Source organism: Filicampus tigris, chromosome 14 (genome assembly GCF_054856515.1).
Source record: "Filicampus tigris isolate MCC_2025a chromosome 14, RoL_Ftig_1.0, whole genome shotgun sequence".
Lineage (NCBI taxonomy): Eukaryota > Metazoa > Chordata > Actinopteri > Syngnathiformes > Syngnathidae > Filicampus > Filicampus tigris.
The window spans coordinates 13,282,917-13,298,723 of NC_141230.1; the positions used below are offsets into that span (position 1 = coordinate 13,282,917).

Consider the following 15,807-nt stretch of genomic DNA (forward strand, 5'->3'; position numbering starts at 1 on the left):
ACAGGAATCTAGGGGGTAATGCTCACCTTTTGTAGTTTCAGAAACCCCCATGGATGGATGGATGGATAGATAGATAGATAGATAGATAGATAGATAGATAGATAGATAGATAGATAGATAGATAGATAGATGGATGGATGGAGGGAGGGAGGGAGGGAGGGAGGGAGGGAGGGAGGAATGGATAGATAGATAGATAGATAGATAGATAGATAGATAGATAGATAGATAGATAGATAGATAGATAGATAGATAGATAGATGATAGGTGAAGATAGATGGATAAGATAGCTGTCTGGTTGATTTGGTTACTTTTTATGACTTTTTAGATATCTTATTGAGCATATTTTAGAATGAGTGCCTGTGCTTGAATGTGCATGATGTCTCGACGTACCCAGCTCAACGACATAATGGGACGCTTGGAATGGTACAAATGAGATAATGGGGCGGTGGGATTGGGATTTGCGCGGGCGCGCGCGCACACACACACGGGCACGCACAAGCGGGCGATTAGTGGCTTCTCGTGCAGCCAGTCAGAGAGCCTCAGCGGCCGGGGGAGGCTGAGGGATGCTGCCGGTGGGTGGGTGGTATGGAGGGTGGCGATGGCGAGGGGGGCGAGGCTACTCAACAGTCCCAGTCTTGCGACATCCTCTCTCGAGAGAGCACACGCGTGTTTCGTACCGCAATCAGCGGGACAGACCATGGAAAGCATGTCTTTTTAGAACTTTGAACATGCCATGTAGCTTAACTTTGGAGCTGACGCTCGGCGCGCTGTTTTCGAGAGGTGATCGACGTCTGATTGGCAACATGTGGCACCCGAAATATTAGGCACTTCTCACGGGGCGTCGAGTCACGAACTCTTATTCCCCCCTTCAGTGATGGAATGAAGACGAAGCCTATCATGGATGATAAGTCCAGCAAGCTCATCCTGGTTCCTATCCTGGCTGTGCTTTTTGTCACGATAGGTTACCAGTACATATGTCCCGCCGGCAGCCATTCGTGTCCGCTGAAAAACGGAGACGCGCCGCGGGGAGTGAGCCTGCTCTCCACCGGGTACCAGGACGGGGACGATTTCGGGGACCAGGACTTGGAGGAAGACAGCCCCGCCAAGCTGCCGTCCCAATTCAACTTCACGCAGCGAGACCTGGACCGACGCGTGGAGTTCAACATGAAAGGGGACGACGTCATCGTGTTCCTGCACATCCAGAAGACCGGCGGCACAACGTTCGGCCGGCACCTGGTGAGGAATATCCACCTGGAGCAGCCGTGCGACTGCAAAGCCGGCCAGAAGAAGTGCACCTGCCACCGGCCGGGCAAGGACGAGTCGTGGCTCTTCTCTCGCTTCTCGACGGGATGGAGCTGCGGGCTGCACGCCGACTGGACCGAGCTGACCAACTGCGTGCCTGTTATCATGGATAAAAAGGAGGTCCAAAGGAATAAAAGGTAAAGAAAAAACACACACAAACACAAACACTTAACTCCCAAAATGTCTTTAAAAGCTCAGCTCCAAACTAAAAACAAAACTTTGACACACACACACACACACACACACACACACATACATATATATATATATATATATATATATATATATATATATATATATATATATAAAATATATAATATATAACAAAATTACTATAAATTTTATTTATTGTTATTTTTATGATCTATTACAGGGGTGGGCAAAGTATGGCCCGTGAGTCAGGTACTGCCTTCGCCACTCCTTAACCCGGCCAAGTATTCACATTATCAAGAGTCCTAGTTATTTGTGTATTAATTGACACCCCCCCCCCCCGAAAAAAATAAACTGTTTACTAAAACACATTTATTCATTGCAAGATAACATACATGTAAATGTTTGTTGTTTATCTTATAAAATTGGTTAAATAAAGTTAAATACATTGGCAGAAAACATGGCATGTTTGGTTCATTGACGACTAAATTGTCCGTAAGTATGAATGTGCATGAATGGTTGTTGACCATGCAGATAAGCAGTATACAAAATAGTTGAATAAATTCTAACATTTATTAAAACATGCACTTTAACCTTGTTTTTAATGAATGACCTGGCCCATCAGCCCCTATACCAAATGTATACCTTGAACAGAAAAGTTTGCCCACCCCTGATACAGAGTAAAATCTTCCTTTTATGGTAAACTTTCACGCAAGACAATGATTGTCCAGTAATAGCAACAAATCACCCTGCAATCAGGATTTTTTTTTTAGGTATAAATACCTGCAAACCTGAGAGAAAAAGCAGCCTTTCACACTCAGCATGCAAACTATAAATAGACAAAAGGTTCTGGTCCTTGTGTGCTCATCAGTCCCACACAATGAGGCTCTGTCTATTGCTGTGCCGCTAATGTTATTCCATTGCTGCTGCAGTCTGGCCCATTAACCAACTGTATACGGGATCCCCTCTCAGTGATGTTATTTGCCAAGATGTGTTTAAGCACCCCCTGTGTTTACTTTAATGGCCAATAGCTCACCGCTCTCTACTTGCACAATTGTTTTGAGAGGCTCTACACCCCAAACACACACAGACTAACTGAACTATGATGGAAAAAATAGGCTTGCCTCTAATGCACACATCTCCTCCGGCCTGGTATGAGGTGAAATGTGTCAAACAAACATTTTTTTTTGGTCTTACCGTATGTTGTTCTATAAATGGCCTTGGGAATTTCTTCACTCAACAGAGTACCAGGAATTTATTAGAGGTAAGATATTTATTTATTTATACTGATGCATTTGACAATATTCAACTCATTCACTGCAAGTGACGAATTTACTCGTCTTTTCACAGTCCACCCATTCAATCACAGGAACTTATTTATGTTTTTTTTTCAAATTTATTCAAGCATTAGGGTAAAAGAGGGTGTGAAAATGCCTTGCAGTGAATGAGTTAAAAACATCCATCCATCCATTATCTGTACCGCTTATCCTCACAAGGGTCGCGGGGCGTGCTGGAGCCTATCCCAGCTGTCTTTGGGCAGTGGGCGGGGGACACCCTGAATTGGTTGCCAGCCAATCGCAGGGCACACAAAGACAAACATCCGCACTCACAATCACACCTAGGGGCAATTTTTTTTAGAGAGTCCAATCAACTTACCATGCATGTTTTTGGAATGTGGGAGGAAACCGGAGTACCCGGAGAAAACCCACGCAGGCACGGGGAGAACATGCAAACTCCACACAGGGAGGCCGGAGCTGGGATCGAACCCACGACCTCTGAACTGTGAGGCGGACGTGCTAACCAGTCGACCACCGTGCCGCCCGAGTTAAAAACACGTTTTACTAAAAAAATCATATTTGTGATCAACATGATACATCGGATATATAGACTATCACACAACATCAAACCTGCAAACAGGAGTGACTGGGCGCTTGTACCACATTTTTCACAACAAATCCTAAAGATCACGCTCCGCCCACATAAAATGACATAGGTATTTGAGCCATTCTCTAATGGAGTTTCTCAAAGTAAGAGGCTCGGAATTTGCCCCGAAATGGCTATTTCAAACCCTAATGACCCACTTCCTGTTCAATTCTCGGCATATTTCTGCCAGACGTTTTTGGTGCTCCTTTTATTGAAGCGATGCCCACTCAATTTTGTGTGGGTGGTTTGTGGTGAAAATGCTGATGGGTCTTAATTTTTTTTTTCCCAGGGGGCGCTATTGAGTACATTTCAGGAGTCATGTTGAGGGCCCCTAACATAAATACATTTCATAATTGAGAAGTTGATGGGCATATTGAGCCATCTAGAAAGTAGTTCATTTGTCGGCTAAATAACGGTAAAGTTGAGAGGGAGGCGTTTGATTGTTCGCAAGTGACTTTAGGAGACACAGCGTCTATTAGAGCCCAGGCCACGATATTCCGTGTCTTGATCAGGAATTACCCAATAGAATCACATTTGATTTGTGAATTGAGCAGCGTACTTGATCGTGGTTAAAACATTTGCATCACAGTTGTGAGGGTCAGGGTTCAATTGCTGTCACCGACCTTCCTCTCTAGAATTTACATGCACGGCCTGCGCTTCCTCAAACATTCCAAAAACATGCATGTTGGGTCCACTGAAGACTCCGAATCAAGTGATTCTCAATATTTCTTCACCAAGTACCACTTTAGAAAATACATGCCTCAACAAGCACCACCATGAGGACCAACAATGAAATACAGTCACATAGTAAGCCTAAGTGTTCATCAAAAACAAGGCAGAGGTTTTATTTATTTATTTAGTATTTTTGTTAGCCATTGTAGCATTACATAATTTGAACATTGCCCCTGAATATAGTAAAATTAAAAAAAAGATTTGCACTTAAACAGCAATGCTATTAAAATGCATCCATCGCATGTAAAAGTTAAAAGATTTTACTTAAAATGGATGTCAATTTTTTTTTCTAGAATAAGTTCTTTGCAAGCCCACTAGTTGAAACAAGGCATTCTGATAAATATTGCGTTTGTGGAATAAGAGTTAATCCACTCGTTTTTAGCCATCTCCGGGGGCAGCCATTTTGTCACTTCTGTCGACTGAAAATGACATCACAGTTGCTCAGGGCTCAGGTAACAACCAATCACGGCTCACCTGTTTTCTGAAGCTGAGCCGTGATTGTACGGCCATTTTCTTACTTCTGTCGACTGAAAATGAAATCACAACTACCCAGGGCTCAGGTAATGACCAATCACGGCTCAGCCTTAGAAAACAGGCGAGCTGTGATTGGTCGTTATCTGAGCCCTGAGTAGTTGCGATGTCATTTTCAGTCGACAGAAATGACTAAATGGCCGCCCTTTGTGATGGCTAAAATTGGGTGAATTTTGCTGCTTAACTCATATTCCACAAACGCAATATTAATCAAAATGCTGTGTTTCAACTAGTGGGCCTGCTGGGAACACATTCTTGAACAAAATATGTTTGGGTTAATTCCACTTTTAAAAAAGTTACATTTAACTGAACTATAATAGCAGTACAACAAATGCTCTTGGCTGGATTTGAAAGCAGTTAAGCCACTGTAACATTATGCACAGTTTGAACACTGAATTCAGTGTTTTAAATTTTTTTTTTGCATTCCACTAGAGACAGCCTTCATATCGCTAGTGGTACTTGTACCACACTTGGCAAATCACTGCTCAAAACTGTCTGTAGGTGTGAATAGGAAACCCAAGTATGTATGGTGAGAACATGCCAACACCACACAGGGAGGCCCGACCCAGGATTCAAACCGGAACCTCTGCGACATGCTAAGCACTACCACACCGGGCTTCTTCATAATTTTCAGATGATGATTCCATCATCCAAAATCAATCGTCCTTGCCTTTAATAGAATTAACCATGAAGAACATTTGGGAAAAGCTGGGTTGACAATTTTGACTATGCAGTGGTCAAAAAGAAACATGTACTGCCGAAATCAGTCGAAGTGCTTCTATAAAGATTCATGAGCCCAAAAAGTTTGTAACAGTAACTTTTTCTCTCAGCAGAACTGCCATATGCTTTATTCAGTGGATCTGCAAGTCTTTAAAAAGCACTACACATTAGGCTAGTCATAAAACGACGCATTAAAGCTGCATCAGTCCGAGTTATCTCCTCAAAACGCAGCTACATGTGCGCATATCAGATTAGGATGGGGGGTGGGGGGGCGGTCAGAGCACCGCCGGAAATCTTTGCAAAGCAGCGAGAACTTCCCATCTCTTGTTTTGAAAGCTACAATCGCACGCTGATGTATTAAAAAAAAAAAAAAAAAAAAACGAAAACAGGCGCGCATGATTTATTTCTGCTGCGCCAAGTGTGTTTCCTCCACTCAGAGAAGTGCTCAGTGGATGCGACAGCTCTTCATTTCACAGCTGCAGCATCCACTCTGTGCTCACAGTCCTCCCCGGCCCCGTGTACTTAAATCCCGCGGCGTCCATTCTGAGGCCATTCTGCCTCCTCTTCCTCACCCGGGACACATTATGAGATGACTAATAGCTTTATGCACATATTACTTTGGTCCATCAGCATATTCTGCTGTAATGCCTTAATTAAAGATTCTTCAATTAAAGTATGTCTTCTGTTAGTTGCGAGGAATTTTTATTTACTTAACTGCAGAAAGTACAAGGCCGGTGAGGGTGAAGTGTTTGTGTCAGCTCTACAGATGTGTGGTAGTGGCATGTGGTGACCCGGGGTGGTCTCAGCCATAGTTAAGGTCAGAACAACGCCACATTTGAGGTGTGTTATTTGTTTTTGCATTGTTTATTAGAGCCAACACGTACAGACTAATAAGTAGTCAAAGGCAAGGCTAAACATTCCTGTCCATTTGTTTTAACTCGTAGTCCCATCTGCAACAGCTACGTTCGGATTGTACGCCATGTTATGCTTTGACTCAGGGTCTCAGTGCAAGTGCTCACCTCAATGCCTGATGGAAGATGGAGATGGAAGTGAGTTGGAGCTTGAGGGTGGCTGGAAAAGGCGCGTAATAGTGACTCCACCTTCACCACACTGTATTGGCCTTTATAGCCCGGGCGCGGCCGAGCTAGCCGCCACGACCAAGAAAGGTCAAGAGTGTCACAGATTATCAGTGTGTATGTCCTGTCAGTATGGAATTGGAGCAGTAGGGGGGTTTGCGGGTTTATACTGCATACTGCAACTGTGTGTGTGTGTGTGTATGCATGCAAAAGTGGTTAATTGAACACTAAATTGTCCCTAGGTATGACTATGGGTGTGAATATGTGCTTGTCTGTGTGTGCCCTGCGATTGGCCGGCAACCAATTCAGGGTGTTCCCCGCCGAATGCCCAAAGACGGCTGGGATAGGCTCCGGCACGCCTGCGGTCCTCGTGAGGATAAGCGGTTTGGATAATGGATAGATGTATATATATTAGGGATGTAACAATTCATTCAAGCTCCTATTCGATTTGATTTTCAGTTCCCGATTTTTGATTGGATTTTTAAAAAATTGCTATCATGCTTGTCTCTGTGCACTAGTGTGGTTCTGCAGCCATCCACAAACGCAATATGCAATGATTTTTGGTGCAAGCGCTATTTGATCTACACATTCAAAATGTGCTATGCATCTGGAATGAAAAAACGTTTCAAGACAGCATTTTCCAGATGAATTTAATCATATTTTCGAATCGATTAATCGATTTCAAATCATTTAAATAATTTCCGATAAATCATTACATCCCTTATATGTGTCTATATATTTGTATATATATATATATATATAGACATATAGACATGTGTCTATATATATATGTCTATATATATATGTGTGTGTATATATATATATAATATATATATATATATATATATATATATATATTTATATATATATATATATATATATATATATATATATATATATATATATATATATATATATATAGACACAAAGCGATGCATCGATTTTTTGGAATGATACAATTTGATATGATATTTCGACATTGAGTGTTTTGAGTATAAAATTATTTTGTTAATTATATCGATTCAATCGATCAATAACTTTTAAAAATGATGTTGTGTTGATGTGTGGCCAGCATCGATGTGCAGTAGTCCAGTGACTATCGATGACAGATACATAGATTAAATTGATGTATCGTTACACCCCTAGTATATACTGTATATGCATATATGTTTTTTTTTTTCAACAGCATTGTCATTATAATTTATACTGATGACTCAAGTCTTTAAAAAACAGAAATAAAATGGTCATTAGACACTTTTTTGTTGCTTCTGCATAATGAATGCTTACAAGAACAAAGCCGCAGAGCAATACTAATGGTAATTACTGTATGTCTTCCACAGTTTCTGTAATTCCCCAATAAATTTATGTTCCTGCTTGCTGCAATTCTTTGCACTACTACCAAACATATGCGTCACTTTAATGTCTACAAGGTTACTGCCGAAGTAAAGGACTGTTATTACTTACATGCCTCAGCAGTGATGTGCCCGAATCCTTTGCTAAATAACATCTCTCCTAATATTTTATTCATAATAATTGATGCGGAGAGGAGCTCCATTTACTGTGTAGTAGTTTCAATTTACGACTCAGATTGTTAAATCATGCATGTCTGTTCGCCAGACCCAACTCGTGGCGTTCATCACTGTTGGCCTTCCTCCCATCACAGTGTTGAATGGAGCTTGCATTATTATTAAATCAGTTTTAGTGCATTTAGCACAGGTCGATGGAAAGTCTGCGGTTGGACACAATTCGTCCTGGGGTGCTGGACAACCTATACTATCCATTTTATTTAAAAAAATGTTTGCAAAATTTTGTGACTAGCAGGCATCTGCCTTAAAAAGAATTCCATATTAATGGTTTATCAGACTGGAATTTTTTAGTATATTGAAAACATTTATTTATGATTAGAATTACTTAACACAAAAGGATAAATATACAGTAGACTGTAGACAAGGCTGAAAGAAGGGAGTGGAAAATGTTCATCCAGTACATTCATATCGATGATGCCCTCATCACAATGATGGGATTTGGGGTTTATTACGTGTGGATGCGCCTTAGCAGACCTTGTCATTCCGTGGACCGGAGATTGCTTTTTTGTGTGTGTCATTAATTCAAGTCCTCATTGCTGGCAGCTCTGAGCAGTAATCCAGTCTTGTTGTTAATTAAGCGCTACCTTTATTAAGAAAGCAGCAGCAAAACTGGATGTCAAGTACTTTTTCACTGTCATGAAATGGCCTCCAGGTAAAGTGTTTACCATTAGATAAGAATATTTTTCAGTGGGAAATAGTTATGAAAATGTTCTCAAAACTTGAAAAATGTGCTATATATGAATTTGTTTGGATGATTTTGCATAGAAATCTCAGTGCAGTGGTGAAAACGTAGCTTTAGAGGATAACTATAAGTCATGTTTTTCCCAGTTAATAACAGCCAGTATTTGCAACATTCTTGGCCCAACTCACACACAGAATAAAGAGTTACAGCACACTTGAAAGAACCCACGATTCCAAATTCATTTTCCTTTATTCTATTCTCTAGGCAGCGTGTATAAACATTACAAGTGCAGTTAGCAATGGCATCTGATTCCCTGAAAAAAGGACGCATGGTGCTCAATAAGAAACCATATGGCTTTGTCAAGTACTCCCATAATTTCGATATCACTCCTCACCGGCAAAAATATGGCATCGTACGGGCCATATCATTATTTTGATGATTCTTAAAGCCTTTTTTTCAGGGAATCAGATGCCATTGATATTTGCACTTTTAATGTTCATACACACGGCCTGATAGAATGAAGGAAAATTCATTTTGAATCGTGTGTTGCTTTGATATCGATTTGTCACACCCTGTTTCAAATGCTGCAATTTTGAGGGGTTTCTGTATCTCATGTAAATAAATGCCTAGTATTGCTTTTTTTGACTTAGTGTTGCCAACTTAGTGACATGATGGCGATATTTAGCACATTTTTTGGACCACTGGAGTGACATTTTTTTTTTTTTGGGGGGGCGATAAGCAACAAATTTAGTCACTTTTTGTGGTGTTATTCGAGACTCTGAGACTCTCTTCAAAGCTGGAGATGTTTAGCATCCAGAATGCACCTGAATAACGCATGCGCAATGCCACCGTTGGCTAATTGAACCTGTCACATAACATTTTGGCAGGAAGTTGAATTACAATGCAATAGCGATTTACGTAAGAACTTACTTGTAAGTGATTTTTGGGTTTCAATCAAGAAAACCGTGGAAACTGGCTAGATAACCGCACTTTTTCTGCTCGTTTTGTAGTCATCATTATATGGTCCAAACAAATGTACATTTAGTTATAGCAAGACTCTAAAAAAAATTTGAGTGAAAAATAACCCAAATTGACTGTATATACAATACAATACAACTTTATTTATATAGCGCAATTCATAACAGCTACAGTTGTTACAAAGCACTTTACATGGCAACAACAAAATACCAATAATATAACAAGTGAAAGCAATAAATGAAAACACAAAATTTTACTCAGGACATGATCGAGAGCAAACTGAAGAGTACCGGTACACCAATTCAGATTTGACTTTTACTGGCCTCAAAATGATGACTGTACTTTTCCGTATGTAAATATACGGCAAGTGCTGTACAGGTGGTCCTCAGTTTATTGATCTATTGAATTAGTACGCTTTGGAAATTGGGGGATCGGAATTAGTGTCCCAGTTCTTCTATTGGATACTTGAAGCACCTGTGAGCCCTGAGTCATCTTCACGCATTATTGTTGGGTCTGCTTTTGTTGAATATCTCTGCTCGCCTGTGCCACTGCAATATTAGCGTCACAGGTGTATGTAAGTTGTCATGGTTGTGCCTCAGTGTCCATTTGTCTTGGGATGTAGTGCGGCTGGAGCTTAGAGTCTTTCTTTAAAAGCCACTCTATGTAATGAAAGCCGAGCAGCTTGCCAGATCAGGCTTGTAGGTTCTGTGAGGCCGCTGTCAAAAATATTTGCTGGTCAGGCAAATATGAATCTCCAGATGTCTGTATCAGCTCTTACAGTGTGATTAAAGGATGGCATTTGGTCGAGTGGCTGACTCCAGTCACAATTTTCAGTTTCACTTCAGGTTCGTATGCAGTTCCATGTAAATGACATTTTTTCATGAAGCATCAAATAATCAAGGACTTTTTTTTTGCTCACATGCAGTATAATTAGTAGGCTTGACACTTTTATTTCCATGTTGTACTTGTACTCATTCCTGACGTTTTTCCAGACTACATTGTGATATGAATGTGCAATAAAAGCCACTAAGACACACCTCTGCGAGCTAACCCAACTGAATTAGTTCAGGCAGCTCATGTGTCCCTTTATGTAGGCCACATACAGTTTTGGAAGGTACCTGCAAAAGCCTTGTCAGCCCTTGTTAAATGAGATGTTCAGGTCTTCAAGAGATTTTTGGGTTCAGTCACATGCTCCCACCCTTAGCCATATAGAGCAAATTGCAAATTGGGCTGTTTGTACAAAACAACGCAAGAAGGTGGGTCAATTAGTGGATCAGTCCATTTTTGATCCAAAATTATTATTAGTTATTATTATTATTATTATTAGTTATTTTTAACCCAACTGTTTGAGAGCGAACTGTTCGGCCTTGGCTCAGCAGAGGATAATGGGTGGATGTATGACGCCCTTCAGAGGACACGGTCGATCAGGTCTGCGGCGGCAACACTTTTCGAGGCACCTCTTCATGTTGCATCAAATCTTGTTAAATTGAACAGTCTACATTTCAGGAGATTACTTAATTTACGTATTTCAACAGAAATGTCATGGTTTTAAGGGCGCACACTCTAAAAACAGCTGGGTTAAAAATAACACAATTTTGGGTCAAAAATGGACCGATACACAAATTGGGTTAATTTGACCCACTTTCTTCCATTGTTTTGTACAAAACAGCCCGTTTTTGGGGTTGTTTTCTGCAAAAACAACCGAGAAAGTTGTGGATCGGTCCATTTTTGACCCAAAATTATGTTATTTTTAACCCAACTGTTTTTAGAGTGCACATATATCTGTTGTTAGGTTTTCAAGTAACAACTCAATACACATGCTTATATTTGCGCATCAAAATTTTTAATATTCAGTACCTATTAGTGTCCGTACCTTGGGATATAGAAGGCTGGAAAAAATAGAACAGATGCGTCTAGCAATAAAAAATGAAAATAAGATAAAATAAAATAACAGGAATAAAAGGCCACAATTGTGCTCTGCATTTGAAAGAGCCTTCAAATTCTCACAGCCTTCCCTCTGTGAGATGATGTCATCGGCCTTCAAATGCATCATCCGAAGGATGAAGCCCCTAAAATGGGACTGCAATAGTTTCAAATAACAAGGACACTGACAAGGATCCGGCAAAAATGGAAGTGAACGAATTACAATTAGCTTATTCATGCAGACTGGCGGCAGCTGGTCCAAGCCAAGGACAGGCAAGGAGATAATTGGCTGACACAGGAAGGGCAGGGCAAGCTAACAACACCTGCTAAGGCTAATGACAGAGACAGAGTGACAGATGCAGGGGAGAAAAACCCAAAGGGTTGGCAGAATGTGACTGGCCGGGCACAAGAGGGCATGGCTCTAATGACCCAAAACAACCACTACTCAGACAAGGACCACATCGCAGTCAGTTGGGCCATACGTGTGTGAAGTCACACTCTTGCTACTTCATTTTACTTGGATGTTTGACTGTTGGTTTTATTATGGTTTCATCCAGCGTGAACAGCAAGCTCCCGCAGATAGCATCTTTTGATCAGTCATCACCCAGAACCGGAGCGAAAAGCAGAAGATGCCGCCGTGCTCACACTGATCTAGTTAAATATAGTCATCAGTAGAGGGGAATGAGTCAGCTAGTGCAGTGATTCAAAGATTCGGTGGTTAATGTCCCCAAGAGTCCTGTTTGGTGGCTGAGCGGCTTAAATGCTCTTATTAACAGGGGGGCAGTTAACTTTGGCTCTGTTTTGCCTCTAATTGGCAAAAGAACATTCTGGTTCCGTGCTTGCTATATAAAATGCTATCACGCAAAATTAGATTTATACAGTAAATTCTCGAATATTGCTGAGCTGGAGTGGCTTCATCAGCAAGTTCATTATTACTACCCGGCTGCCCTGCCCAGATATTTGTGCTCTCCTGTGATTGCCATCTTTCTAATCACAAAACTCAATCTAATGGTGTAGTCGACTTCTTTTCTTGACATATTCAACAGAGACGGGGAATACGGCAGCAGAGCTTGGATATAATAATTCAGAAGTGATACCTGCGAGGCTTGAAAAAGGCAAGAATAAGTGACTCTGGATTTGATTTATTGTAACAACCTGGAGAAAGGTCATCTGTCCTTATCTGGGGCGGGCTGGTGACAGAAATTGTGGGGAGAGGCGAGCTGGGGCTTCACGCCATCCCGCCATTTGGATTCAGCGGTCGACTGAGCAGCGAGCTCACTTTAAAGCCCAGGTAGAGTCACCTTCATGCGGAATCTAATCTCCCGCATGGGCTGTGCCACGACAGTATCTTTTGACAGGATAAAGTCTCTTCGCGTTGTAGGGTGTGCCGGCCAGCAATCTGTCGCCCTATGTAAACGCCTTATAATTGGATGAAGGTGAGTTCAAGTGTGCCTTTGCCACATTGTGCATCAGAGATTCTAAGAATGTATCACGGCTGCTTTACCCTTGAATGTTGCCCGATTTTATGGCTGTTTTGTATCATCCGATTGGGCGTCAATGGGCTTTTGCATCCATCCAACCATTTTCTTTTGCACTTGTCCTCGTTAGGGTCATGGGTGAGCTGGAGCCAGTCTCAGTTGACTTTGATCAAGAGACGGGGTACACACTCACTGGTCCTCAGTAAGTTGCGGAGGATAAACATGACAATTGACGAATCCGTTACTTGATTACCAAGAATTCAGTCAGTGGTGTCTTTTAGCAACTGAGGCCTACAGGTGTGCACTGTAAGTGATTCAGGCTAAAGAAGGAAGAGATGAAGTAGGTATGGAAAGTGAGATACATCCATGTGGACCTTCAATAAATACAAGGCAAGCATTAATGCAGGAGTTTGGAACATTCAAAGAGCGCTTCCACCATCCTATGAAAAACAATATTCAAAAGAATGAAATTGCTGCTTATTATGATAGGAATCATACATAAAGTGCTGGCACTTTCACTGATTGGTCGGTATTTTTTTCTTCTTTTCTCTATTTTGCTTGAAGGAGAAAGTCAACCCAAACATATTTTTTTCCAGAATACGTTCTGTGCAGGCCCACTAGTTGAGACAGGGCATTTTTGTAGAATATGAGTTAAGCAGCAAAATCCACCCCTTTTTAGCCATCTCAGGGGGCAGCCATTTTGTCACTTCTGTCACCTGAAACTGACATCACAGATGTTCAGATAAAGACCAATCATGGCTCAGCTTCAGAAAACAGGTGAGCTGTGATTTGTTGTTACCTGAGCCCTGAGCAGTGATGTCATTTTCAGTTGACAGAAGTGACAAAATGGCCGACCCCAGAGATGGCTAAAAACGGGTGGATTAACTCTTATTCAACAAACGCAATATTTATCAGAATCAAATAGTGGGCCTGCATAGAACATATCCTTGAAAAAAATATCTTTGGGTTGACTTCCACTTTAAGGGGCATATTGTTCTTGAGTCTTGATTATGTTGCATGTTTTGCTGATGGAAAAATGGTCATTTCCCACGGGAGAAGCATCCCTCTCTGTGGATGCATTTTCTCCCATTCTCACCTCAATTGACGAGTGTAAATTGGATCCCAAGTCACGGTGTGGTTTATTAAGTAAGTACCGGTAAGGAAAACAAGAACGTGTCTCAACAAGAGATGAGCTCGCAGAGTGTTGTCTGGAACACAGAGCGCTTAAGTGGTAAACAGTACGATATCAGGCTAAATTTGAGCATTTTCTCGTCAGCAAAGGCTCAAATTCTCAGATGTCTAAAAGATCATCCTGATTGATAGTGTGGGATGCGTTGAGTGATTCTTACTTCAAGACTTGCTTGGAAAATGGTTGGGGGCTAACTTTCATAAATCTTACATTTATGCGTGTGGTCAATAACAAGTTGGGCTGAGCCACACTCAAAAACGGAACCATAGCCAATTAGGACTGACTGCAACTCACATTGTTGCCAGACAAATACAGAAGCAACTGTTATGTTGAGTGTTTTTATAGCATTGCTCATAAGTCATTAGTTACAAAAAAACAAAAAACAAAAGAGACAATAAGTGGCAGTATAGTTTCCAGGCAAGCTAACCTGGCCTTTCTTCTTCTATGTCACCTTTTACTACCACTATTTCGTTTTTTAAATATTTGCTAGCATTTTGGATGCCCTGTGGCAGCATTCTTCCTCTCACAGGACAGGACACAATGACAGACTTCTGGTTTGGGAGAGGAAACTCGCAATTGTCGACGTCGATACTGTTGTGCCTGTGGTGCGCTGTGTTGGTCATTTCGAGTGCACCACACCAGGGATGGGGACTCGTAACTCGGACTCGGACTCGTGAGAGACTTAAGTCATTCTTTTTTGAGACTTGCAACTCGACCTAGACTCGTCCACTAAAACAGTGTTTCTCAAACTTTATTGAACCAAGGCACATATTTCACATCAGGAAAAAAATCTCACGGCACACCACTTAACAAAATGATTCACAAAAAGGGGCTATACATGGGCCATTATGTACCTTCTGTCATCTAGTGGAAGAACATTTTATTGTTTTGTCTGTTACTATACATGGTTAGCATAAATAAAGAAAACATTTTTTTGTATTAGAAAATATACTTTTTGGGTCAAAATAATTGACATTGGATAATTTCCTGCTGCACACCTACTGCAGCTTGGCAGTTTCTTATAGCTTTTGACTTAAATTTGTGGTCAAGCACTCGTTCCACTCGGTTTTAGCCATCTCCCGGGGCGGCCATTTTGTCACTACTTTCGACTGAAAATGACATCCCAACTACCCAGGGCTCAGGTAACGACCAGTCACGGCTCAGGTTTAGAAAACAGGCGAGCTGTGATTGGTCGTTCCCTGAGCCCTGCGTAGTTGTGATGTCATTTTCAGTCGACAGAAATGACAAAATGGCCTCCCCCCGAGATGGCTCAAAACGGGTGGATTTTGCTGCTTAACTCATATTGCACAAACGCACTATTCATCAGAATTCCGTGTTTCAACTAGTGGGCCTGCTGGGAACATATTTCAAGTTCTTGAACTGGTGTCACACAAGATATATTTCACAACTAGTGCACGAGAAGATGCGGTAGGACAAGGCGCTAGCTCACAATGCTCTGAGCACCAGACAGTTCCTGACCGGAGCAACCTCCCTTCTCACCTAACCTGGTTTTGTGTGATTTTTTTTTTCCCCCTTC

The 15,807-nt window shown here is 41.4% G+C and overlaps 1 protein-coding gene across 1 annotated transcript in view; it reads left to right on the forward strand.

Annotated features, from left to right (window-relative positions):
- The first annotated feature begins 635 nt into the window (after window positions 1-635).
- The window catches only part of hs6st3b (heparan sulfate 6-O-sulfotransferase 3b), a 71,690-nt gene continuing 56,518 nt past the window's right edge, over window positions 636-15,807 (forward strand). Inside the window, exon 1 of the mRNA XM_086051185.1 lies at window positions 636-1,439. Coding sequence (XP_085907311.1) covers window positions 880-1,439 — 560 coding nt within the window. The 5' untranslated portion in view covers window positions 636-879. The remainder of the gene's footprint in view (window positions 1,440-15,807) is intronic.